Source organism: Tiliqua scincoides, chromosome 1, assembly GCF_035046505.1.
Source record: "Tiliqua scincoides isolate rTilSci1 chromosome 1, rTilSci1.hap2, whole genome shotgun sequence".
In the NCBI taxonomy this organism is placed as follows: Eukaryota; Metazoa; Chordata; class Lepidosauria; order Squamata; family Scincidae; genus Tiliqua; species Tiliqua scincoides.
Window position 1 is genome coordinate 192,721,653 of NC_089821.1, and position 26,726 is coordinate 192,748,378.

The window sequence follows — 26,726 nt, forward strand, 5'->3', positions numbered from 1 at the left end:
CCCAGAACCCCCAGTGGAATGAGGAGCAAGGAGGCAGGGGATGGACCCCGTCACGTGTGTGTGGGGCCCACAAAGGGAAGGGGGAGGAGAGGGACCCCAAAGAGTGAAAGCACACTGGACCCCCTGAGAGCCAGGCTGGGGGTCGTTCCGAAGCAAGAGGCGAGGCTGAGGCAAAGACCCCCTGCCAGCCTGCCAGGGGGAACTTTTGCAGAGGGCCAACATGGCCGAAGGTGGGGGTGGTGTGATTCCCCCCCGCTTCTTTTTTGTTTGTTTGTTGACTCTACACCCCTTTTAAGCAGCCCCCCCCAACCTATTTGATCAGGGGGGAGTAGCTTGTGCATCGCAGACCATTGTGGGCGAGCTCTCCAAGTGCCGCGCGCCGCCCACTCCGATTCACCCAAGTTGAAAAGCTTGCAGAGGGGGGCTTTTGTTCGACTGGTTCCTGCGCGACTGAGCAAGCGGTGGCCGGGGGAACGGGGCGGGGGGACTTCCCTACACCTGCCCCCCCTCACCCTCCTCGGCCCGGAGTGGAGGGCGAAAAGGGGAGGGAAGGAACAGGGCGAAAAGGATGAGCGCGCTTGGAAAAACCACACACACACACGCTGCGCTCGCCGCCTCCTGCATGGGCCGTTCCAAGTGGTTGTGCAATCGCCTCCTCTCTCGGCTTGGTCGCCCCCTCCTCCTCCTCCTCCTCTCCCTCCCTCCCTCCCTCGCCTGGCCAGCCGAGGCTCATTCGCCTGCGAATTCCTCTGGGGAGGGATGGGATCGGTGCTCAACCAGCAGTACCCAAGTAAAGTATCGCTCTCTGGGGTGGTTTATGTGGCTGAAAGATGGAGTTAAAGGGCAGGATCGCACGTATGTACAGCACAACGTGGGCTGCTGGGCTGCTCTCTCGGTCTGTGTGTGCGGGGTGGGGGGGCTCGGAAGGGCTCGAGTTGGGAGCGAGTCACAGCAGAGACTGCCCGATGCCCTTTAGCGTTGGGGGTGCGCGTGTGTTCACCCTGCAGTTTCGTTCCCTTCCTCCCCCGTGTCGGGGTGTGTGTGTGTTCCATGCCTTCGTGGGCTGATTTCGTAATGCCCGTAGTGCGTGCTTGTGTTTTCTGTGCTCTGTAGCAATCGCTCTTGTGCAAGCGCCGAAGGGATGTTCCTGGAATTTAACTCTTTGCCTTTGTGTGTGTGTGTGTGTGTACACGTTTTGTTTTTCCGCCACCCCTCTCCGAATCAGCGGGGGCGAGCAAAGGTGGAGATGAGCCCGGGAAATTGCCGGAACAAGAAGAGGAGGAGGAAGAGGACGAAGAAGCCCAGGTCTTGCACGGAACAGGCCATTGCAAGTGGTTCAACGTTCGCATGGGCTTCGGATTCATTTCCATGATCAACCGCGAGGGAAGCCCCTTGGACTCTCCGGTTGATGTCTTTGTACACCAAGTAAGCACCTTCGGGTTGTTTTTTATTCCCTCCCCTTGCTCAGCTGAGTTGAACAATGCCTTATTTTCATGTGCCCGAAAAACCACTCCATCGAGTTCTTCCTTAGGTATGTGCGCCTGTGCTTCTTGCTTTAAAACCAGCCTCAGATAGCAGTTTCTATTTACCATCACCCCCCCTTCTCTCGCCCCCTCCCCCAGTATCAATAGGCTTCCTGGTTGTACAAAAAGATGGTTGTACCCTCTCAACAGGTTTATAGCACAAACACATCCTTTTGTTTCCTGCTCTTTCTTTGGGTGGGTGAGTTAAATTCTTAGTCTTTATATTTCTCATCTGTTCAGGATTTGGTAGGATCTTCCCTGTGTAGTGATGGAAAAGGGAGCAAGCCAGGCACCTAAATGATGTGTAGTGAACAACTTTAAACTGAGAAGAGTTCCAATAATTAAAATAAAAATGTGTGTAAAATGAGGCACTGTTGTTGTAACTTCTATGATGACTACGTTTGGATGAATTGATAAATTGTAATTATGTATTTTTTCCACTCCAGATGGGCAGGAATACAATATTCCAGGAATGTACAATATTACAGTGAATTTGAGTAACTGAGGTATCATTTGTGTGTAGCACTATGTTTAAAAACAAAACAAAATTTTGTAGCAGTGCAAGGACTCTGTGTCTTTAAGGGCACAGAGCTCAAAAGGCAAGTGTCCAGAGGTGACTGTTGTGCAATTAAAGGTATACATTGAGTATAAAAACATTTTAGCACTGAAGGAGAATGATCATGTTGTGGTACATATGCAAGTGTGTGGTTATATCTTTCTCTTATATCCCTTGCCTACCTACATCCTAAAATCCATTGCCTCAATTACTTTATTTTTGTATTAGCTCAAAAGAGTGATAATGATATTATTATTATTAACTAGGTATTTATTTACTGCCTTTCTGGTCATTGGATTACTCTGACTTTATTCAAGGTGGTTTACATAGGCAGGCGTTTCTAAATCCTTCAAGGGGATTTTTACAATCATAGAAGTTTCTCTCTTTCAAGAACCAACAACATTTCAGAATGGATTTTCCTGGTTTGGTCTCACTTCTGGCAAGCAGCTCCATCTATCACATGGAGGGCAGCCAAATGCTTCTTGCTCACAGCAAGAGCAGGTGGAATCACTCAGCTCGGCTTGTCAAGGGAGCTGCCAGTGTCCTCTAACTGGCGACCTTCTGATATCTTCAGGCTAAGGGAGGCTCTACCCTCTAGACCAGACCTCCTGCCCCCAGACTCAGTAAAACTGAGTTAACCATAGAATGGTCCCCATACTTTTAAGAGCATCTGCCTAAAAGTCCCAGTAATTTTGAATGGCCATTTTGTGTTCTTAGAGTTGGATCTAGTGTGTCTGCAAAATATTGATAATGTTTGGGCAGTGGTCATTGGAGAACAGTTGGAGACATCCTAAAGAATGTCTTACGATGGTGGTGGTCTTTTTCTGACTATTGTGATAAACTTGTGCTGTGGTAAGTTTAGTGTTTGTCATTCTTTTCTGAATGCCTTATTTGGGTCAAGTACACTTCCTGTCTGAGCCACTTTTTAATGTTTAAGCTTATGGAATATGTTTATAACAGAATGGACTTTAACATAATTGAAAACTAAGGACAGATGACTAAGCTTCTGAAAAGACTTATTGTTGTTCCATTAGGTTCAGTGGAACTGCTCTGAAATAAGTGGCCTCAGGATTGCAAATGCTACTACCATTCAAGAGAATATTTACCTTGCTATCGTCCATCTTGGAACCTAATCCATATTATTGGTTTATTTAAATATTGAATTGGGTGATAACTCTGAAATCAGATGTTTGTCTTCTGGTCTAGAAGTATTACTTTAAATGTCTAATGTGGTATTGGCATATGATAATTTTTTGTTTTCTGTTTCTTCTGATGAATGCAACTTATTAAAACTGTTGTCAGTGTGGATTGCTAGCAGTTTCTGGCCTTGTTCATTTCTGTTTTCCTTACCTGTACCCCTATGACCTCTCTTTCCTTTACTGGATTGAGTTTTGAAATTCTGTAGGCTTACCTTCTGTATATGAAAGAATGAACAATTTTCAAATTTATCTTATTATATGCAGTGTTAGTTTCATTTTTCTCTATGCAAACCAAAAATTCTGACAATATTCTATTTATCATCAAGAGAGACAACAATTCATATGCCTAAACAAATTGCAATGTAATTTGTAAGTCACTGAAACATTTCAAATATTACCAGGTGCCAAGAGGGCATAAGAAAAATATGTATATGACTTGATTTGTAGGAGGCTTACCAGTGCGAATGGGAAATTCAGTCTTACCATTACTGCTGGTGAAGAGAGAGGATGTTTGTTGATGTTGTGGGAACTGCTGTAGCAAAAATGGGATGCAAAGCTCTAGTCTCTCCTGTGTGTGCTTATTCCTTCTTTGGATTCTGGATAGCGTTACGATTGGAATGTGACCTGTCAGGAAAAAGAGTCAACTTTATTACAGAACAGAACAACTGAACAACTATATTATCCAGGTTCTCAGTTTATATTGGGTTTTATATTATCATTGGATCATAAAAAAAGAACCATTAGAACTTGTAAGTGCATTCTTCCTGTATTTAAAAATTAAGGATTTTGAAGCCAACATCTTAATTATAATGGACATTGCAATATCTCACAAATACATTGCAGCATCCTGCAAAGGTTTGAACTTTCTTAACTCCTTCTCTGCTTTCTTGGGAAACAACTTAAATATTTTAGTTTGAGCTTGTGCAGTGTGTCCCAAATGCCCCTTAACCAACCTACTGTTTTGAAGCCTTTCTAAGTTAGCTAGTTACAATGATTATTATTGTGACCTCAGTTCTTGCATGATTGATTTTTGCTAGTAACTGGGTGACTAACATGCAGAATGTAACCAAGAAGAAGTCTATTGGTGTTCTGGTCACAGTACATGAGGTCAGAGTTTCATCTGTATCTTCTACAGTAATTCTAAATTATTTGGCCCAGTAATTCTGAATTATTTGGCAACACCACCACATTTGCTGCTCTTTCTGCTCCATAGTGTTAGCAAATGTCCTTTGCCTTAAAGCAGTGTTTCTGAAACTGTGGGTTGGGACCCACCTAGTGGGTAGTGAGCCAAATTCAGGTGGGTCATGCTCAGCCACCATTGAAAATACATAGCTGAAAACCCAGGGTGCAGAGCTGCTGGGTGGGTTGGGCTCCCAGTGGGAGAGAGGCATGGTGCTTTGCCCTGAATAGGCGGGAAGATGGGCAAGGGGGAAGGGCTGTGTGGTTGGAGGAGGATCCATATCTGCATTCTGCTTTGGTTTCTGAGCTGGAATGTTTGAATCCAAGCTATGCAAAATAACAGCATGAGCATGCTTTGTAATGGAACTTTTTGGCTAATTGCAGCTTAGGTTTGAAACCTAAATTGATGTCACTTCTGGCCAATACACCACTTTCAGTGTGTCCCTACAGACTGTCATTCTGAGAACCAGTGCCTGAAAGGGTTCTGAGGTAGAGGTTTTGTATTTCTTGAGTCACAAGCTACTTTACTGGACACAGCGCACATGCACAGTCAGCTGTGTGGGTCAATGTATTTGCCAACAGTCCCACTGACTTCTCAGGCAGTGATCTTATGGTAAAGGAAGTACAGGCGGCCCCTCTTATCTGTGGGGGTTCTGTACTGGGGGCCCCTGTCGATTAAGGAAACCATGGTTACAGGGAAAGACTACATAAACAGTAGCCCTTAACATTAACAGTGGTGTTAATATTTTCTTTATGTATTGAGTCAGTCACAAGCAAGCTAGTTGAGTGTTGTGAGTGGCATAATTGGCACATAGACTTTTAATAGGTGGTTTATAAAATAAACTTGGGTGCATGCTATGGTTCATAGGAATCATTCTTGGTTTGTAGTTTTTGAAGTGTGGGATGAATCGCTCTAAGAAGTTGTGGAGAGATTATTGCAGGCTCAGTCCTAACCAACGTCCCTTCACCAGTGTATAACCCGACATAAAGGAACATATGTTTCCTTACCTTGAGGAGGCCTCTGACCCCCCGCCCCCACTGTAGGATGCAGTGCACACCCCATTGGCACAGCTACATCAGTGCTGGAAAGCAGGATGGAATTGGGTTCTTTTTCAGTACTCAATACACAGATAATCCATCCACGAGCAGAGAGTAGTATGTATATTCACTTGCAGCATTCAGTGTTTGGAGTTATGGGGATATGTGACATTAATTTTGTGCTTTTCCTAATTATTCTAGACATATTACTTGGCAGGAAGCCCTACTGATGACAATAGAACAATTCTATTCAATAGTCTTAGGAATGGATTGCAACATAGTATCAAGGGTCTGGAGGCATATTGACAATGTGTAGTGACGTTTTCTTTTTAAACTGTGACATAATATGCACATTGAAAATATTTCCAAGTTAATACATTTAGAATCAGTTTCTTAGTGTTGGAACTTCTAACATCAATGAGGGCTTCATTTAAATAAGTTCTTATGTTAGGAGTGTTAACTAATTAAAGATGTTGACTTGATTAATTGTCTGGCTCCTTAGCTAATTTATCAATTACATTTAATTGGTTAAATTTACATATTGCAAAGACTTAGCTGCCTCTTTGCGAATTCTGAAAGGAAGGGATGATTTACAATAGATTAAAATATAGTAAGATATTGTGGAGAATTCAGATTTTAGAAATTATTTATTTAATGTTCTTGTCATGAGAAGAAACCGTGAGGGAAATTTGCTCTCAGTATGAAATGAGAAGCTGCGTTTGATTTTTCAGGAAATCTGGTGCAGGGACAAGTTATAGATATATTAGAGCAGGAGTGTCAAATTTGTTTTCACATAGTGGGCCAAACAGCATTCATGGTGCCTGCTGAGAGCTGGAAATGTTGGCAAAAAATAAGCACTTTGTTTTCACATAGAAACTCATTGGCTGCGAATGACACCGCAGAAAATGTGCAAATCATGATAATATTTTCCAGATTTGTGATAGCCCAATTATCATGCTGGGGGAGCCCAATTATCATGCAGGCCACCCTTTTAGGAGTGTCACTTCTGCTGCAGCATCACTTCACAGCTCAGCCACTGAGAGATGGCTACAAAGCTATATTTTGGCAGAAGTAGCACTGCTAAAAGGGTGGCTCTGGGAGAGCCCAGTTATAATGGGGGCTGGTTATATAGCTTACAGAGGCCACATCCATGTGCCTTATGTTTGATACCCCTGCATTAAAGAGTACAGGTTGTCCTTCATTGTCCGCTAGGGTTCCTTTCCAGATCCCCTAGTGGATAAAAAAAATCTGTAGATAAAAAAAACAGTGGAAAAATAGATTTAAAGACCCACTTCCAGGTTTCTTGTTCCTCCATTGCTCCTAATAGAATAAGGTTGTGCCTTGACACCCGCAGGGGTTTGATTCTGGGACTCCCTGCTGATACTATGAAATGTGTTAAATAAAAGCAGTTTAAAGAATAAAAAAGTGCATCCCTTTACTATTGTGTTTTAAAAACAGCTTTTCTTAAAGTTGTAGAGAGGCAGTCAGCAATTAGAAATGCAAAGGACCCCCTGCCTTTGCCTGGCTCAGCTGAAGAATGGAATGATCTTTTGCATGACTGTTTCTCTACAACAGTAAGAAAAGCAGTTTTTAAAACTGTGATTTTAAAGAGATACATTTTTCCCCTTCTCCAGGGATCAGCACATTCCTCCTTATTTGCAGTGACCATTCATGTTGAGTCAAATTCATGTATAACAAGTTTGAACCTGTATTGAAGTGTGTTTACTTATTTACAATCTCACTGTTCATTTGGAGGGCCAAACTTTAATCTGCTGTTAAAACTTTAGTAAGTAATTGCAGCAGTTAGTTGATTAAACCTTGCAGCCTTAAATATTGCATAATTAAGTAAGTCATATTTGAATTTTTTCCATTATTTGAGCTAAAATTTGAAGAGGAACTTTCATGGGGACAATGTGCAACCTCTTTCCACCCCCACAGTTCATGCATTTGTTCACCAACTTGACTTTTACTTAACTTTTCACGTAAGATGAACTTACATTTTACTTTTCATGTTACTTAACTTTTAATGTAAAATGAACACAATTTATTTTTGCCCCCTCTCTCACCACCCCTTTAAAAACTCTTAAGTCACTAATAGTGTAATCTTATGCATGCTCGCAAGTAAGAGTCACTGAATTTAGTGAGAGTTTACTTATTAGCAAGTGTGTTTAGGTTGTACCCTAAGTACATTCACTTATGGTAAGAGTCCACTCTAGTTCCCTGTGGATGTTTAGATGGTATCTTCAAATTACTTATTGGTGTTTGTCACATATGGAATATCTTGAGCTGGAATTCTCGGTTTCCAATCATATCATGTTTTTTTCCAAGCCAAAAGAATAGCTGTCTAAGGCTCCCATTTGTTAAGCCAAATGATATGATGGACAAAACTCATAATTCTCTGTTTAGGAACAACCAGATCAAAAGAAAAAGATAGTAGGATAACATGGGCTTAGAGCATAAAGCTTTGTCCTTGGCTCTGGATGATCAGCACATGGATTGGCAGTCTGGTTATTCACCCAGTCTTCAGGAAGAATAGTCAGGATGCTTGTGTTTTAGCCTTGCTACTTGGGCAATTTTAGCCTTGTTATGAGGGGACTTCTAGGCCCTGCACTCTGAGCATTTGTCTTCTAGATCATATAATTGCTTCACAACAAGATCTCTGAAGATTGAGGAAGAGTTTCTCCATGAACTGCCCAAGTCTCCTTTTTATTAATCTGATTATGGTTAATGCCTAATGACAAAGTGATGGTCTGTCTGAAGACTAAACTGTTCAGTAATTTTTGTGGCTGATCACTATGTTTTCTTTAACTAAACAATATATGTTTTTTTAATGTTAGAAGTCTGATAATGTTGTGCTCATATTCTCATTTTTGAGTCAGTGATGGCTCTTGGAATAGAAACCGTGCCATTTTTAATTGTTAGCTTCCTCCATTTCAATTAGTTTGGTTCACTAATCAAATAATATTTGAGCATGTTTTTCAGAATTTGAGTTTATCATCTTTCTAGAACTGAGAGTTTAAAACTATTTCTGGTATAAATCTCTTAACACAAGAGATTACAAGGTTATTTTGTATGTAATCGCACTAAAAATTAGTCCATAGTGGACTGAACTGTATAAAAAAATTTTTAGTTATAAATAACAAGGTAACTGTATGTCATTGAATGCAATCTGTAATTATCTCCTCTTCTAAAGTAATCCTTGTAACTCTTTAAATTGTGTCTCTTCTGTGGGTAGCTTTCTGTTTTTCCTCTGCACCTTTTATTCAAGTTCAGCCTTTACAAGATTGTAAATTGCTTAAGACAAAGTAGAGAGCTTGTGTTTATAAGGTAGATAGGAAAGGAAAATTAATTTATAGTCTCATCCTGTGACTGTTACAAAGCTTCAATTTTCAGATTTTGTTTGTTAAACAATGAACATTCATAGTAGTAAACTTAGTTTGCATAAATGTAACAAATGTAATTTGAAGACTGAAAGAACCTACAATGGCAAATGATCCAGAATTCAGAATGGTCACCCTTATACTCTGAGGATGCTTCCCAGATGTAGTGTTTGGCGCAAATAAATTTCAGCATCAGTTATCTACAATTACATATTGATAGTGTTGATACCTGACTGATTTCCAACCATGTAGCTGACTGGTGTACCACCCTGAGACATGCCAGTCAGCCCACCCTCCCAACCTGTGGTGCTGTCAGCTGCTGCTTTGCTTTGATAGGTTGTGGAGACAGGCAGAAAAACCTGCCTACCCCCACAGCCTTTCTCAGCACCGTCGGAGTGAAGTTGGGTGCTGTGGAAGAAGCGCTTCAGTCTGACTGATTTCACCGAGAATGACTGCGGAGGTGGGCGGGCAGGAGAACCTGCCTGCACTCCCAGTCATTCTTAGCATAGTTGCATGCTGCTCGGGGCAAGGCTAGTCACTTCTTTGTACTATGTCTTAGGTACATAGTAAACCTTGAATGTTGACAGTGCTTATCCATGTTACATGTATTCGCAAACCAAGGGATTCTTTTTTGGTCGTTGAGTTTTAATATAAATTACGTGCTGTTGATAATGTGGATAATCTTCACACTCAGAATGATAAAGTTCAGAATCATTCTTATTCATTAAATATGTTCTGTCTGTATGTTCTGGTTGCAGAAACAATCTAGCATTTGGGATGGGGGAGAGGTTCAAAGTTATTCAACAGGTGGTTCCTTACTATAAATTTGTAATTTAAAAATCTCTAGTATGCTACATTTGGTTTGTTTTAAATCTGCATGCCCTCCCTACAGATGTTCGCTTGATGCCTTATGGAAATGATTCTGTTGTTCTAAACAAATACATGCAAAACAAGTCTGAATTAGTCTGAAAAAAATTAGGAATTAATGTTCATTTTGAGCTCTGTGTGTTTGTTTTGGTCTGTATGGGTGCATGTATGATACAATGCATGAGCTATGTCCATACAGGGGGCGGGGGCAGACAGTGTGCTGGTAAACCTTGTGATTTCACTCTGAAATCCCACTCCCACGTGTGTGGTGTATTTGTATACACTGAAATGCTGTTCTTGGAGAGACACTCTCTGTAATTGGGGAACACTGATTTACATTGTGGTCCCAATTTGAACAAGTTTGGGACAAGACCTGTTCTCTGGTGGTACCCAATCTACTGAATACTCTCCATTTAGTACTATCTCTTCTTTTAAACAGCAAATTTAAAAGATCTGATAAATGCCTTTGGTATTTACTATATGGAAATTATTCTGCTATTATAAAACTAATCTTTAGGATTTTGTATTGGTTTTTAAAATGCTTTTTGTATTAAGCCATTTGGAGGCTTAAAGGTAGAAAACTGAGGTAGAAATATGGTGTTCATAGTGTCCTTTGGCATTGATTTAAGCTTTGCAAGTATGGGTTGAAAGAACAAGGGTTGATTGTATTTGGGAAGAATCATAATGTAAAAACAACAGTTTGTACTAAAGTTTCTTTCCTTGGAAACAAGGAAACCTTAGAATACAACCCTATGTTAAAAGCTGTGATGTACAGGTGGTAATAATAATAATAATAATACAGGTATTTCTGTACTGCCTTTCTTGGTCCTCAGATTTCTCCTTAGACTTTATTCAAGGTGGTTTACATAGGCAGGCAATTTAAATCCCCATAGGGATTTTTACAATTTGAAAGAAGGTTTCTATTTTTCAAGAAACCACAACATTCAGATCTGTCTTGATCTGGTCGCACATTCTGGCCTCCATCCTCCCACACTCAGAGCAGATGGAATAGCTCGGCTCAGCTTGTCAGCTGCTTCAAGGTTGCACGGTGCTGGTGGCCTCGAACTGGCAACCTTCAGATGTTATCTTCAGGCAAATGGAGGCTCAACCCTCTAGACCAGACCTCCTACAAGTAAAGTGGTTCTGTTCTAAAGCTTTAGCAGAGTGTTCTTATAGTTCTCTGACCCTATTAGCATTTTTAGAAAATTAAAATGCAACCAGTCTTGGTGGTACAAAGTGGTGGTATGGCTACCTCAAAACCTTTAGATGGTTTGTTGCTATTCCAATCTTGGTGTACTCTGTGTAGTACATCATTTGTTTCCTACTGATTGACCAGGTGTTGAAAAAGCTATGTTTTCATTAGAAATTTTAGTCAAATGAGGTGATGGTTCTTGGACAGTAAACGGTTTTTTTTCTGGTGGGTGTTAGTTTCTAACTTACATCTGAAATTATGGCGAGTTTATCCTGTTTCACAAATCTTTACCCTGTTTCACAAAAAATGGATTGAAGGAAATTGGAAAAAGGAGATCTAAAAGGCACCACAAGAGACAGGGCCTGAAGGTGGAAAATGGGAACCTAAGGTACAAACTAAGAGTCTTTGGTGTTGTAAGATTGGAATGGTGAGATCATGTGACCAACAGGGACCACTTGTAGATCATGTATCCATATTATCTAATGGCACTTATAACCTAAAGACCAGTTGTAATTACAATATGTTTGTGCTGTTGAAATAACTTTGAACTGTAGTCGGTGTAGAGGTGTTAGATTTGTGATGGTGGTGGTGATGAGGGTCACAGGGAACACAAAGAAGGGAACTTGGGAATGCAGAGGGGAGAGAGAACCCTCTGTTCTTGTTCACTGATTAGAAATTGGAACTTTCGGATAGCATTTGATAAGGAACGTGATTGGTTTATAGAGTGATGAGGGATAGGATTTATTGGAAGAGAGGGCAGTTGGAAGTTGGCCATTTGTCAGTGACAGGCAGCTAGAGTGTTTTTGATTTAAATAACCTAAGTGGTGTAGTTATATTGTTACTCTTACATATAAAATGCAAGTGTTTCCTTATCAGCCTGACTTGGATGCAGAAGTAACAGTAAATTAGCCCTTCAGTAAATTAGACTGAAGGAAAGAGACCCACGTGCCAAGTGCTGGCAGCAGACTGTGGAGGTTCCAACAATATGGCATCTTTCTTCCAAGGGAATTACCACAGGCAAGCCATTATTCATTCAGCCCGCCATTTATAATAATACTGGTCTGTCACACTAGGCTGTTGGCAAAGATTTCTGATTAATGTGTGTGTGAAAATGAGGAGGAGAGGGGGATGAGTTAAATTGCCAAGTCAGGCAGAACCCAGCTCCTCCTCTTGCTATTAAACCCCCCCCCCCATGTTTCTTTAATAACACCACATGATGATTCTAAAACTGCACTTGTTTTTAATTGAGTGTAAGGAAATGCCTTTTTAATGGTGATAAGGGGGAGGGATTCCCACAAACACCCCCACCTTCTTCCTCGTTATGGGCTCCTTTACTAGCTTAAAGGGCTACTTATGGGCTACTTTACTATGCTTAAATGTCTTTTCCCTGGTAAGGTATAAGCATGGGAGTAATTGCATAATAACCCAATATTAAATTGAGCCAACAAATGAGTTGCTCTGTTTGCTTAGCTGTTCTATTACTTTTAGGGGTATTTTATTATTAATATCACTCTAGATTGCATGGTTCATCATGATTAGTTCAATTATAAAAACAATTAAGATGGCTAATCACTCCCCTCCTGTCCATCCCAGTTGCACACACTGGAGGGCCTTCCTGGAAAGCAGCCTGGCTTCTGCTGTTAGGCGCAATCAGGATTCTGGAAGCTCCTTCCTGAAGTCTTCCTTCAGGTCCATAGTGCTTGGTACACTTTATCTCCTGCTGAATTACCACTCAAAGATGTAACCATGAAGTGAGCGCTTGGCTTTTTGTTCATGATAAGCTTCTGGGAAGGCTTTCTTAAGCTCTCTTCTCCCCACCACCAGTGACTACCAGCCACGAGTCTTAGTCTCCATGTCTTCTGCCTCTTCATAGTGGCAACACGGCCTGTTGAATACCAGCAACCGCAGCAAACCTTATCGACTCTGCTGCTCCTTTATGACCAAGCATAAGACACGCTTTCTCAAGGCTACTGACCACTGGTCTATGCTTAAAAGCCAGTGATAACTTTTTGAAGGAATTGTGAATAATCAATTGGAAGTAGTCTGTTGCCCAATCAGAACTACAAGTTTATTGCCTTCTTGACCATCTAAATAGCCACAGTTCTGCCACCTTTAAGTACTTGGTGTGCTTTACTGTGACAGATAAAATGGTTAATCTTTAACATGAGGTTCTGTTTATAAACAAAGTAACCTCTGAATCCCATTTCTTCACAATAGAGGCACTTGGAAAAGTGGAAATGTGTTGCACAAATGCTAGTATTGGTAGAGAAGTGATGAAGATATTCAGCAGTGACGTCGCTAGGGGGGTGCAGGCTATACAGAGGGTGACACCACTACTGGCCAAAATTTTTTAAATCTTAATATTTTTGAATAATAGCATCATGTATCATTCAATGCATAATTTCATGTAGAATGTTATGAAACAAATTGTGTTGAAATGGCTCTGGTCTATTAAAAGTTACAGCCTAGCAACCTGTGGGGACGGGGCAGTGGTGCATCACCATGCCCACCTTCTGGGGCATTGTCCCACCCATTGCATGGGAGGAGGTCAGGGGATTAGGTCTTTCATGGGGATAAAAGCTGGCCTCTTGCAGCAGGTGATAAAACCCTAGGGACGCTACTGATCTTTAGCCAAACGTTGAAGCCTCTTAGCACATTTGTGAAGAATTTTGCTGTGCTGAAAAATTGTAATGTAGGGCGCAGTCCTAACCCCTTATGTCAGTACTTTCCAGCACTGGCATAGCGGTGCCAATGGGACATGTGCTGCATCCTGCAGTTGGGTGTCACTCATGGAGGCCTCCTCAAAGTAAGGGAATGTTTGTTCCCTTACCTCAGAGCTGCATTGCCCTTATGTCAGTGCTGGAAAGCACTGACATAAGGGGTTAGGATTGCGCCCTTAGTAATACTTCCAGGAGAGTCCTATGATCCACCTAAGATAGTGGACCAGAGTGTACCAGAGGTCATGCTGGTGCAGCTGCTTAATGTGCTGCTGGAGAAGAGATGATAGCAAAAGCACAATGGGGAAAGGAGCAATATAGCAAAAACATCGGTGACTCCTATGGCATCCCCACGAACACTGAAAAGTAGCTGTCAGAGATGCACCCTGTTAAATTCAGGGAAGATGTCAGTCAGTACATTATAATGTTGAGAATAAAAAGTTTGCAAAAAGAAAGTGAAGCTTCTTTGTTCTGCTGCTTACAAAAAAAAGGCAGATAAGCAGTGTACTTTTTATATGCTTGTGTTTCAGAGACATGGAGCAAAATCAAGCAAACAAAATCATTTTATGACTTATTTGTCCAAAATTGTGGAACTGAGTGACCCAATCCACAGCTCATTTTAATTGCAGAACTTGCATTTTAAGCAAATAAGTAAAAAATAAAACTTAGTTAAAAAAAAAAGTTTTTCATTAGGTCGTTTGCTGTTTGTTTCCAGGGAACAAAGAGGTGATTCTCTGACTTCTCTGTCTGAAATATTTAGCTTATGCTATTCACTTATCCAGTGAACAGTAATCATTGCTGTGCGGTTGCCAAATTACTACTTAATATGATTGAAGTATCTTAAACAGTTTGGTTTGAAATCCACAATCTGATCTACAAATTATCACAATATTTATACCCTGAATTGAAAGAGTTTCTTATAAATGAGTCCAACTGAAATCATTTAGCTTGTTGAGCAAGCTATTAAGTTATTGTCAATAAAAGGAGGGGGGGAATGTACCCGCCTGTGCTTCACATTTTCTTTGTGAATGTTGACAGAAAATCATAGCAAGATTAAATATAGAATGACCCCATCAATTGCTTATGTTGAATGATGTACTGATGATTAAACCAAGAGTCACTAGGTTTTCAACACTATCTCAGTTGAGGAATTTAGTGAAAGATTCCATGATCTGTTAATTAAGAGTAGTTTTGTGAACAGTATTTATGCTCTTGGGTTTGATTTCTTTTTTTCCTTTAAACTCGGGCATCATCATTAGATCTGCTCCTTAGTATGAGCTAGTTTTGCCTGAGGTTAATGATATTTTTTGTTATTATATGTGTGTCTTTTCATTTGCTGTTTTAGTTTCTTGTCCCATGTTGAATGCCAGCTGAATGCTCATATTATAATTTCTTTTCTGTTTCATGCTGTTTTGCCAAATTTCCTTTCCAAATGGTCTAGAGAACTTAGCCTCACTTTTTAAGCTAATTAGTTCCCCTCTTCACTTGAAATAGCCCTAATCCTGCAGAAAGCGCTGCTGGACCCCACCACTAGGGTAGCTTATTCAATCTGCAGAGTTCCTCCTTTCTCCACTCTCCTGCCAGCAGCTTCTCCAGCTGCTGCTACAACACCTTGGTTCCCAACAGCTCCTGGGTATGGCAGCCACACACCAGTCTCCAGCAGTCTCTGTTCCAGTAGTCTCCATTCATTTAGTCAATTTAGTCAGTCTGTCCTTTCTTCCAAGCTCCTTCCTTCCACTTTCTCAGTCTCTCCAATCTCCTTCCTTCTACACCCACCAACTTTCACTGCTCCAGGTGCTGCTCTTGTCCTTGATTATCTTGTTGCCTCTACTGACTGCAGCTGTGCAGCACACCTGCTGCTAAAAGCCTAGGTTTTAACCCCATACTTCCCAGACCTATCAGAGCAAGGGGCCACTGTTGACACCACATAACGCCCTATCTCCTTGAGGGATCTAGTGCATTTCCATCACACATGCTTTATTTCTATTTTTCTGTGCTTTTGCATTTTGCTCATTCATAGGGTGGAAGGTCCACACTGAGACTGAGAGACAAAATTTTGGCTCTTGCTTCTTCCAAGCATGTTTTCCTTAAAACATGGCGTGTCTCAGTAATTATCCTCACCAGCAACAGCAATCCACATCCAGAAGAAGGCTTCCACATACTAATGTTCTGTGGTAGGTCTATGACATGCTCCTATATGGGCTGGGGATTAGAAAAGCCCATATTCAGAGATGGATAATACATCTGCGATGTAATGGATTACTCTGAATCAGTGCAACAGCAGGGCACTCCAGTCTCCAGAAAGTGAAAGAGGAGTGATTGTGCTCCACTTCTGGTTTTGCAGAGGCGGAGCGCGATCACTCTTTCACTTTCTGGAGGCTGGGGAGCCCTGTGGGTGGTCACGCAGGGCTCACCGCACCTCTGGGAGGCTGCAGCAGGGATTGGTAAGTAAATGCCAGTCCCTGCAACGTCCTTAGTGAAGGGATCCTGGGGATCACATTGCTGCCTTCCCCCCACCCCTGCTTCCTTCCCTGCTCACCAACAAAGACTTAGTTGCTCTCAAACTCTCTCAATGGGTTCTGAGCTGCCTGTGACAGATCAGGTGAGGGATCTTGGGGTGCTGGTAAACAACTTGATGAAAGTATCAACCCAATGTGTGGCGGTGGTGAAGAGGGCTAATTCCATGCTTGCTATCATTAGAAAAGGTATTGAGAATAAAATGGCTAATATTGTAATGCCATTGTACAATTCAATAGTAAGGCCATACCTGGAGATTTGTGTCCAGTTCTGGTTGCTACAAAGGATGTAGTGGAAACCGAAAAGCTGCAAAAGAGAGTAACCAAAATGATTACTGGGCTGGGGCACTTTCCTTATGAGGAAAGGCTACAGCATTTGGGGCTCTTCAATCTAGCAAAAAGACGCCTGAGGGGGGACATGTTTGAGACATACAAATTATGCAGGGGATGGACAGAGTGGATAGAGAGATGCTCTTTACACTCTCACATAACACCAGAACCAGAGGACATTCGCTAAAATTGAGTGTTGCGAAAATTAGGACAAATAAAAGAAAATATTTCTTTACTTAGTGTGTAGTTAGTCTGTGGAACTCCTTGCCACAGGATGTGGTGATGGCATCTGCCTTTAAAAGGGGATTGGACCAATTCCTAAAGGAAAAGTCCATCACGGATTACAAACCATGATATGTATGTGCAACCTCCTGATTTTAAAAGTGGGTTACCTCAGAATGCCAGATGCAAGGGAGGGCACCAAGATGCAGGTCTCTTGCTGTCTTGTGTGCTCCCTGGGGCATTTGGTGGGCCACTGTGAGATACAGGAAGCTGGACTAGATGGGCCTTTGGCTTGATCAGCGGGACTCTTATGTTCTTTTATATTGAGCAAAGCCTTCTCCACAATAGTCCCCAGATAGGGGAGCTCCCTGTCTCTGGGAATTTGGAAGCATGCCCCCCCCTTACTTTTCAAAAGGGGTTGAAGACGCACCTTTTCTGGCAAGATTTTGGCTTGTGAGTTGTTCTGTTATATATTGTTGCTGGAGTATTTTTTTGGTCTATTTTTAATTACTATCTTAAGTTGTTGAATTTGATTCAACCTATGGAAATGAGAGTTCATTTAAGTGTGCTTTATTTCTGTGGTTTGTGTTGGTGCTTGGAGAAATCCTGGAACTTTGAGCCTATTCATTCACTTATTCATTCATCTAAGTTCTGTCTGTTAAATATATTTATTTAAATTTAATATTTAAAATTTATTTTTCTGGCCCTTGGCACTGTGCCAGATATTTGAAGTGACCCTCTGACCAAAAAGTTTGGAGAGCCCTGATTTAGAGAAAGGAAGGTTAGGAATGGATGAATGAATAATAATTAATGGCTTAAAGCAGTGGTTACCAAACTTTTTAACATCAGGACCCACTTTCTAAAATGACTTTCTATCGGGACCCCCGTAGCTTTACGAGACTGAAGTTATTCAAGTTTGTGTGATTCAAGTTTCAGAGAAAGATGAGTTAACTAAATAATGAAACAAGAACCATGGCAACTTCTAGGAATTTTTAAAGCCTTAATTTTACAGCACTCGATACTGTAATAAGAATGGTGGTGGTTGATGTGTACTTTCACTAATGTTTCAGATAGGAAAGGCAAATAATTTTTCTTAAAGTACCATTCTTTCCCCCTATTAAGAGAACTGTGGTATTTTAAATGTTTCCCAGATAAACACCTAGGAAGGTCTTGAGATAGTGTTATAGTTTTTATATACAATAAATTGAATTAAATGTATCTATGAGTTTGTGGTGTATCCTGAATAGCATTGGCTTTGTGCACCTGTGCAGTAACTATCTTGTTTTTACAACATTATTTTGCAAGCTGTTAGCCCAAAGGTCTTTTGGGATTTTATTGGCTAATTTCATCAATAACATATTGGCTGGTACACTGCCTTATAAAGCATTTACTGTGCAGCAATTTCTCAAGAATGCTTACTGTACACTTAAAAGTGTGACTACAAAAATGCATAAAGATTTACAGTGCAAAAGTCTGTTTATTGATTTTTATAGGCTTCTTATCAAGCCTGTAATGGTCTGAACATTTTTCATGCCTGTAGTGAATGTACTGCTGCATATATATGCTGCTGTATATTATATTTTTAATCTGTTTTGACCTAGATGATACAAAATAGATGGGAAAAGTTCTGTTTGTATTTTTCAAGTAAAAAATTACCAGCTAATGAGCATAAAGCAGGGTTAGCTCTGGAGAAAAGAGGTTTGTTCTTGAGTCTTGCTATACCCACAATAACAGTGGTGATGGATGGGAGAATGCAAAGTCTGGGGTAGAATATTCTCCTATTTTTTTCCCCCATGTAGGCTGCTTGTTACCACAGGTGTATCAAGAGGTAGGGTCTGGCTTATGTTTCTGTAATACTATATACCTAAGATGGCGTGTTCCTGTCACCTGAAAGCAACTTCAGACTCCAGTTGCTCTACAGTTCCCCTCCCCATCTAACTTCAGAAGTTAGGCCTGAGAGTTCAGGGGGGGAAAAAGTGCAGTGTCTTGTTTATGTCTCCCTTCTGCTTCTCCTTCTATGAGTAATGTTACCTAATCAGTTTATAGCATGGTGATAACACTTTTCTAAATTGATGGCAGCAGTTTGAAGAAATATCTGTCCCAGTTTTGACCCTGTGAAAATTACATGTTTGCACAGAACTTGCTCATGTTAACTTAAAGATGTCAGCATTCCTGGAATGATATACATTTGAGGCTTTTCAGATGTTTTATGAGTTGAGTAGTCCCAAAATTTTTAGTATTTTAGTATATTGAGTATAGTACAGTGGTTCTCACACTTCGCACCGGGACCCACTTTTTAGAACGAAAATCTGTCAGGGTCAACCAGAAGTGATGTCATGACTGGAAGTGACATCATCAAGCAGGAAAATTTTTCACAATCTTAGGCTGCAATCCTACCCACACTTACCCAGGAGTAAGTTCCATTTACTATCATATACACAATAACCTGTTAAAAGAATAGATCTGTAACATTCTCCAAATGCAGTCACATACCATGGTAGCATCAAGTTGAATATATTAAAAATTAAAATATTAAAATGAGTGGGGACCCACGTGAAATTGGCTCACGACCCACCTAGTGGGTCCCGACCCACAGTTTGAGAAACACTGGTATAGTATATTCAGTAATATTTAGTATAGAATATTTTCTGACTCTTCATAAATTCTTAGTCCATATCATGCCATCAGACTGCTAGCTTTTAATCAGATTGAGAAATTAAGGCTGCAATCCTAACCACACTTTCCTGAGAGTAAGCCCCATTGAACAAAATAGGACTTACTTCTGAGTAGACCTGGTTAGGATTGTGCCCTAAGCTGCACAGAGAAGCTGTTTCTCACATTGAAAAAGGCAGGGTTTAACAAGGGGCATGATCAGTCAAAGTACTTTCAGATATAATTCTTTAACCATTGAAATCAATGGGTTTTCAAAGCTGTGCTATTAAAATCAATGAGACTTGGCTTCATTTCACACACAGACACACCCAATTTAGAAATTGATTCCTTGGACATTGGAAGCTTTAATTTATCAAATTTGACTAACTAGTGTACAGGCTAATAAAAAAAACAAACTCTGTAAAATTAGTTGGGTTTTCCCCTCTCTCTTACTTTGCCTCCATTGTTTGTCTCTTCTGAAACTGTTTGTTCTACAGCAGTGTTTTCCAAACTGTGGGTCAGTACCCACCAGTGGGTCACAAGCTGATTTTTGGTGGGTTGCAAAAAGTTTTTTAAAAACCTTTGCAAGCACCCTTGCCCAGCTGGCAGAAGAACATCATTAGCTGGTATGAGATAATCTTCACACCACCAAATTAAAATGTCACATTTCCAATTTTCTCCAGTAACTGGTGTGCCATAGTTCATATGTGAATCCCGTTTCAGCCTTTTGTCTGGCCTGAAAGTCCTATAACTGCACATCTTGCTCTCCAGTTCTGGGTACCCTGGAATGACTGTAAAGGTTTGGTTTTACAATCCTTGAACTCCATTTCTAGGGGAAGGCAAGCAAATGCCTACAGACATACTTTATGTAAGGTTTCCAGAAGCCTCGGGAGCACAGGATCACAATTATTATTAATTAATTTATTATTATAATAAACAATATATCTTCAGGGGTTTTTGTTTTTTTTGTCTAGTGGGTTACAATAGATGGTTGTTTTTTAAAGTAGGTCCTGGTGCTAAAGTTTGGGAAGCACTGTTCTACAGTAATCTTTCTTAGGTGCATCTGCTGTTTATTTGCACAGTGGGTTTAGATTATGTCAGTTATGTAACCTTGCTGGGTCAGAGCAGTCTAGCTAGTCTTAATCTAATCTAGCTATGGTAACCAAGTTGAAATTCCAACATGGAAGTTATAGTGGTTCTGCATGCCTTGGACCACAAGACTCCATTATAACATGCTTTAGTTGGGACTGCCCTTGGAGACTTCAGTTAGTCTGGAAATTGTAGTTGATGTAGAGCATGGCTGCCCAGTGGCATCACTAGAATTCGCGTCACCCAGTGCAGGAGGCCTGCCTGTCACCCCATGTAGTGGGCGGGGCAACTCCCCAGGTGGGCATGGTGATGTACCACAGCCCCGCCCCCACCATTTTTTTTCCTGTACCTTTTGTTAAAGAAGCCCAGGCAGGCTTTGGGACTGAACTTTGAGGAGTTTTACAGCCTCAACTGGCCCCCCTTTTGGCTACTGGCAACCAACCTTTATATTTTGCAGCCATGGAGCACCTCCCCACCTAAAAAGAAAAAAGAAAAAAATTTCTTCCTCATAAGGATTTGAACCCCTAGCCTCTGGCTCCACAGACCAGCACTTTAGCAATTGAGCCATAGGAACTCTTTGGCTCAAAGTGTTTGGAACTAATACTTGAGGCACTGATGGCCACCAGCTGGGCTCAAGACCTTATATATTAGTTCTGAACACTTTAACTATAGGCTTTCCTATAGCCCAATGGAGAGAGTGCTGGGCTGTGGAGCACAAGGTTGGAGGTTTGAATCCCTCCCTAGCCAGCAGTGCGGGGTGGGGGTGGCGCAGGGAGGGAAAAAAGGTGGGGCAGGGGAGGAGGTGCGTTCCATTACAAAAAAAGCCCTGGTTTTATCCCTTCCAAGCTCTTCACAATTTGGGACTGAGGTATGTACAGGGCTCTCTTCCTTTATATTGGTCAGCCTGTCCAATTGGAGGCTGTCCTGTTATTTTGGAGGAGCTCTACAGTACACAGTTCTGCACTCATTGATTGATTTGTTTGTCAGAGCTCTGTGTTCCAATCACCACTCAGGCAAAGCATGTTTAATTCCCCTATTGTGGCCAGTATGTTTAGTGAGTAAAGGGAGGCCTAAAAATATGCCTTGAAAACAACATCCTGCTGTGGTTTGCCTTCACAATAACAAAGGTATTTCTTGCATTCACCACAAAGTAAAAAATACTGAACAGCAGATGAGAGTAATTCCAATAGTCTCTGTATTTAAAATACAATTTAAATTGAGTTTTTAATAGTACTGGCTATGCACCCTTTATCGTTCCATGCAAGATCCAAAACCAGCCAAGTGCAGCATTAACATTACATGTGACTCAAATTTAGAAGAAAGAATACTAATACAGTCTAGAGATGGAGATTGCTATATCACAGTACAGTTAATATTAAACTGGGAGTGATGTTCTTCTGACACTATGTTTTCCATTTATTCATTGTAATTTTTCACTCTTATAACTTCCGTTACTTCACAGGCTACTCCATGAAATTAATGTTATGCTGTGTTTAAAATGTGCTAGGGATTGAATGAAGACAGGTTTTTGAAAATTCATTTCCCTATTAAGATCTGTCTATCCCAGTATACCCCAGGAACTTCATGACAATCCTCAAACGATTTATTCCATTCATATCATTGCGTATAAAAATGTGTGCACAAAAGCCATTCACGTACCACTGCTGTTCTTCCAGGAAGGTGCCTACCTGAAAGCTGTTCTGTGTTTAGAATATTTATTCCAATTAAGTTCCACAAAGGAATCATCAGTGCTTTTACGTGTATTAAAGTTAAACATTTTAACAGAACTCCTAGTTGTGTGGTTGGCAGTTGGGGATTTGGTGCAAATTATGCCTCTGAACTACCTTCTCTTCTGTGCTGGGATTCTTGTTCCTTCCGATACTAACAGTGATGAAAGTACAGCACTTCTTATACAAGAGAGAGAGCCTGGCAAATGGCATATAATGCAATCAGCATTGGTATTGCATCACATCACTGTACTAAAGGCTGCACATGTGTTATTTAGCCAGTTAATCTCAGCTACTGAGATATCAGGTATATTTAGCGCATTGATTCTAAATATTCTAAAAGCGCATTGATTCTAAAAGCACGTGTCTGACTCTTCTCCTTGAATTCAATGGGTACTTCAAATGCTTAAGCTTAATTGAGTTGTACCATACTTGTTCATGCTATTTGAAAGTAATATTTATAATTTGCCATGACATATGGCCAATTGTGCTGTTGATAATGCTTGTTTCAAAAGTTGGAGATGTCTCCCCGGTATGTTTTCTCCTTAGAAAAGTAAATTTTAGCTTAAATTGTTTGCAAGATGGTAATGGATTCAGTTTTAACACCTTATATTTGGACTAGCTGATTTGTAGTTAGGTTGGAATTGATTTTAAGTCAGCTTATTTTTAGAAAAGAGTCTAATATACTGAACGTGTTTTTGAAATATCCAGATTTTGAACAACCTTGTGTCACTGATTCTGGACTTTTTTCTTTGTTTGGTTCCACATTGTGTATAAATCAGTATCAAGTTGAGATCCACATTCATATTAATGTGAGCGGAAGAATCTTGCCCTATGCGTTTCTATAATCAAAAATAGAAATCAGGCAGGAATCTTTTAATTTGCTTCTTTGGTGTAACTACAACTGAATCCCCTGGCTTGCCTCATAAATAGACAATTACTGTACTTTGTTGCCTTATGATTGAAGTGTAATTCTTTCTTGCCCCATATAGCCTGGTTTGATTTTTTTCTTCTTCTTTTATGGAGCTGGGCTCAGGAATCTTAAATAGAACATGCTAAAGCTGTTTTAGGTAATGGGAACATTGTTTTACTTTAAAGTAATGAGTAAGATTTCTGCCTTACTTGAGAGTAAGATGTACTGAACTTAGTTGGCTTTGCTTGCCAGTAAATATGTTAATGATTGGAGTGTTAAGGATTTCCAGATTGCAATAGAGATAATTGATTATTTTTGTCACGTGCATCATAGGTTGGCCGTCACTGGTCTCTAGCACATGGTTGTGCTCAAATTTTCTTGTAAATCATGCTTAGGATCCTAACTAAACATGTTTATTTGAAATCAAGACCTGTTTTCAAATCTGCTTAGGATCATGGTCTTTGTCATGTTAAAAACCACTGAAGCTAAAAACCACTTTAAGCCTGGAAACCAGGATTAAATTGTGGTTTCCAATCTTGATTTCAAGGATTAGTGCAAACCATAGTTTGCTGAATTGGGCAAAATTGCAGTGGTTTGCCTCAAACCAGGGAGGGAGGATGGAGTGCTCAGATCAGAGAGTCCTTGATTCTCTCATTCAGCACCACGCTGTAGTTTTCATGTGTGATCTGAACCAGACCTGGCAATATAAAAAAGTCTATTGCTTCAGGCTATTGTGCAGATGCATATATTTTCAAAGCAAAATAAAATGCTCAGAAAATTTTTGAAAAGGTAGATAGATTCATAGTACTAGTGCTTTTTTGTATGTTGTCTTGTTGTCTTTGTAGTGGAACTGTCATCTCCACCCCCATCCCTCCATGCAGCTTCGTTGAAGGACGCTGACAAAGTAGAAAAGCTACCCTACGCTCTTTTCTTCCCCAGCGTTCCAGGAACCTTTATGTGTATTTTTTAAACATGCTTGTTGGCTGAGTGCTTCCCCATTGTGCAAAGTCAGCACTAGAATGCCTCTTCCCCCCCCCCCATTTCCTCTTTGCAATCTTCCCTCCTCCATCTCATGGAGATGGGCTATCCCCCTACTATTGCTGGTTCAGGGCTAAGTGCATATATAAGAATAATCCCAATTTTTAGAATGTATCTGGAAAGGCACTGTAAAATCTTTTTCTATTCATTTAATTATTGGTAAGAACAAATACAGAGAAAATAAAAATGTTTGCTTTTTAAAAAAATGCTGAAAGCATGCAAATGAGCCTCAATGATGGCTATTGTACCAAGAATGTATCTTGCAAGAGCTGAATCTCTCCAGGCACTCCGCTTAACAGTTTCCACTTTCCCGCCAACCTTAAGATTTCTTAATGGTGAGGAATTTGCACCCCTTTGGTTCGGATTGCAGACCTTCTTGGTCAAGCCAGGGAAGGAGAGGTCACAGCTATTCATTGCCTATAACTTCATCTGGTATTTATAACCCATTCCTCTGCTAGTTGTCAAAACTGTGATTGATGTAAAAAGATTTCAGGCTCAGTTTTTTAATTAGGCAGTTAATGATTTGTGTTATTGTGTTGCAAGATAAATTAGCCTTTTTTGGGCAAGATACTGCAAATGCATCAGAATTGCACTTCAAAAGGTTCGGTGGATGAAGTGTATTTGTACCATTATGTGCACCTTATTGTAGGAGTTGTTATGATCATTATTATCAGAATATTATTTCAGCATGTTGTATTGCCAACATGGACCCAGTGATTAGAAATTTGAATCTGCCCTATTTGGGTTCTGCCTTTGCTACAGATTCCTTTGTATTGCCTTGGGCATGTCATTAATGCTGACTTGGTTTCCTTCCTATAAAATAGGCATAGCAACCAATCAAGTAACTGAGTCATACAGGGTGGCTGGGAATATGTGTGAAAACGGTAATAAAGACCAGTGTTCATTGGTACCTACCTCACACAGTTGTAAGGAAATACACAATAACAGCATCAAAAATGCAATAGGAATAGAGAAAAATTGTATAAGACAGCCAAAGGTCTCCTCCTATGAGTGCTGTCAGTCTCTGAGGCTCAACTGTCAGCAGTAAGAAGAGCCTTCTCTATACAACTATAGAGCTCTTTCCCTATCAGCTTTCCAGTGGAGACTTAAGATGATTTAATTTAGGATCACTTAGAACTGTTTATTTTAATATGCTGCATCATTGCTCTGTAGTTGCTATTAACTGATACTTTTTATGTTGGTTTTATATTGATTTATCACTGTATTTTATGATTTGAAAATTCTGTGTATTCGTTGTTAGCTGCCTTGGTTCGTTATTTTAAGGAGAAGCATAGGATATAAATGTGTCAAAATAAATTGGAAACTTTCTGGCTTTGATTTTAGACCTGATCCAATCTATAAACGTTTTTAAAGCGCTTCAGCTTTCAAAAAATTCAAGAACAGTATGTGCTCAATGTTCTGCTTTTGAAATGCATGGGGCTCAAATTGCTTAACTTTGGTTTTGTGTCTACCTGCCTTCTTATAATGAAATAACAGTTAAAAAAAAAACAAAAACCACAATTGGGGATGGGGGAGCAGAAGAATTATCAGTATATATTGTCCCCTACCTCTTAATATTTCTTCTGACACTTGCTAATAAATGTTGAAAAACCAGCATTTGTTTACAAGGTGCACTATTAAAGTAATAAGTTGAACTGCCCCCAGATTACAACAAAGGCATGATGTTTTGTTCTTATCTTTGCATCCCAAACGCAGCTTTGGTGCAAAACTTTTCAGACCACATGCCTGCCTGGTTATCGGATACTCCTATTTATTCAAGAAGCCTTTGAAGCATATATGGTGTTGGGGGGAGAGAAGGGGCTTTAAAAGATATACACTTTTAAAATGGCAGCGTAAGGAGAGGTGACTCTCAAAAGCCAGAGAGTCTACTTAGTTTGGAAATGATGAATTGATGTTCCAACCAAACTCTTTGATTGTAGTTCTGGCTTTAGATAAAATGCCTGAATAATTGCTCTTGCTGTGGGCCTGGGCAAGATGCAGTTTCACTTTTTTTTGTTTTTGTTTTTTTAAAGAGTGCATTCAAAAGGTTAGAGTGGGGCCTCCTGTTAAGATTAGCCCTCAGCCCCATTATAGTTCTTTGGCATGCAGGCCCCACCCATGAATAGCCTTGTGCAGCTAGTACCATGCCTTTGTGTCTTTTGCTGGAAGAGGGGTGTGTGTGTGTTAAATATCTCCTCCCCCAGAAAGGAAAGAAAACAATTCTTTCTCTTTCAGTGCTTTCTGTCATGTGACTTCCCTTTTTCATGAGTCATGGCTCAGGGGTTGAAGGTGAATCGAATATTGATTCAGAGATCAGAAATCCTATTTTGACATTTTTAACAAATTTTGGGCTGAAATGGCTCGTAATTGAATTCATAACACAGAATGCGAGGCACATTTTTACCTTAATTGATGTTTGTCTTGAAGTACTAGCAGTTTTTTTCCCAAAAAAGGGAGGGGGAAGAGAATCTATTGCTTCTATTTTAATAATGGTTAAGCTGTGGATCTTAATAAGAGAGTGCAAAGGCAGGGGGAGAAATCCAAATAATTACAATTCTTTCAAGTATGCACATTAGTGTGTGTGTGGG

At 40.4% G+C, this 26,726-nt stretch overlaps 1 protein-coding gene across 2 annotated transcripts in view; it reads left to right on the forward strand.

Annotated features, from left to right (window-relative positions):
• The first annotated feature begins 220 nt into the window (after positions 1 to 220).
• Positions 221 to 26,726, forward strand: part of LIN28B (lin-28 homolog B) — a 93,058-nt gene continuing 66,552 nt past the window's right edge. Inside the window, exons 1-2 of one of the 2 annotated variants that reach the window (XM_066610214.1) lie at positions 221 to 230; positions 1,226 to 1,425. In XM_066610214.1, the coding sequence (XP_066466311.1) occupies positions 221 to 230; positions 1,226 to 1,425 (210 nt within the window). Of the gene's footprint in view, positions 231 to 759; positions 791 to 1,225; positions 1,426 to 26,726 lie in introns of those variants that run through there. The other variant, XM_066610207.1, reaches the window with a different exon arrangement.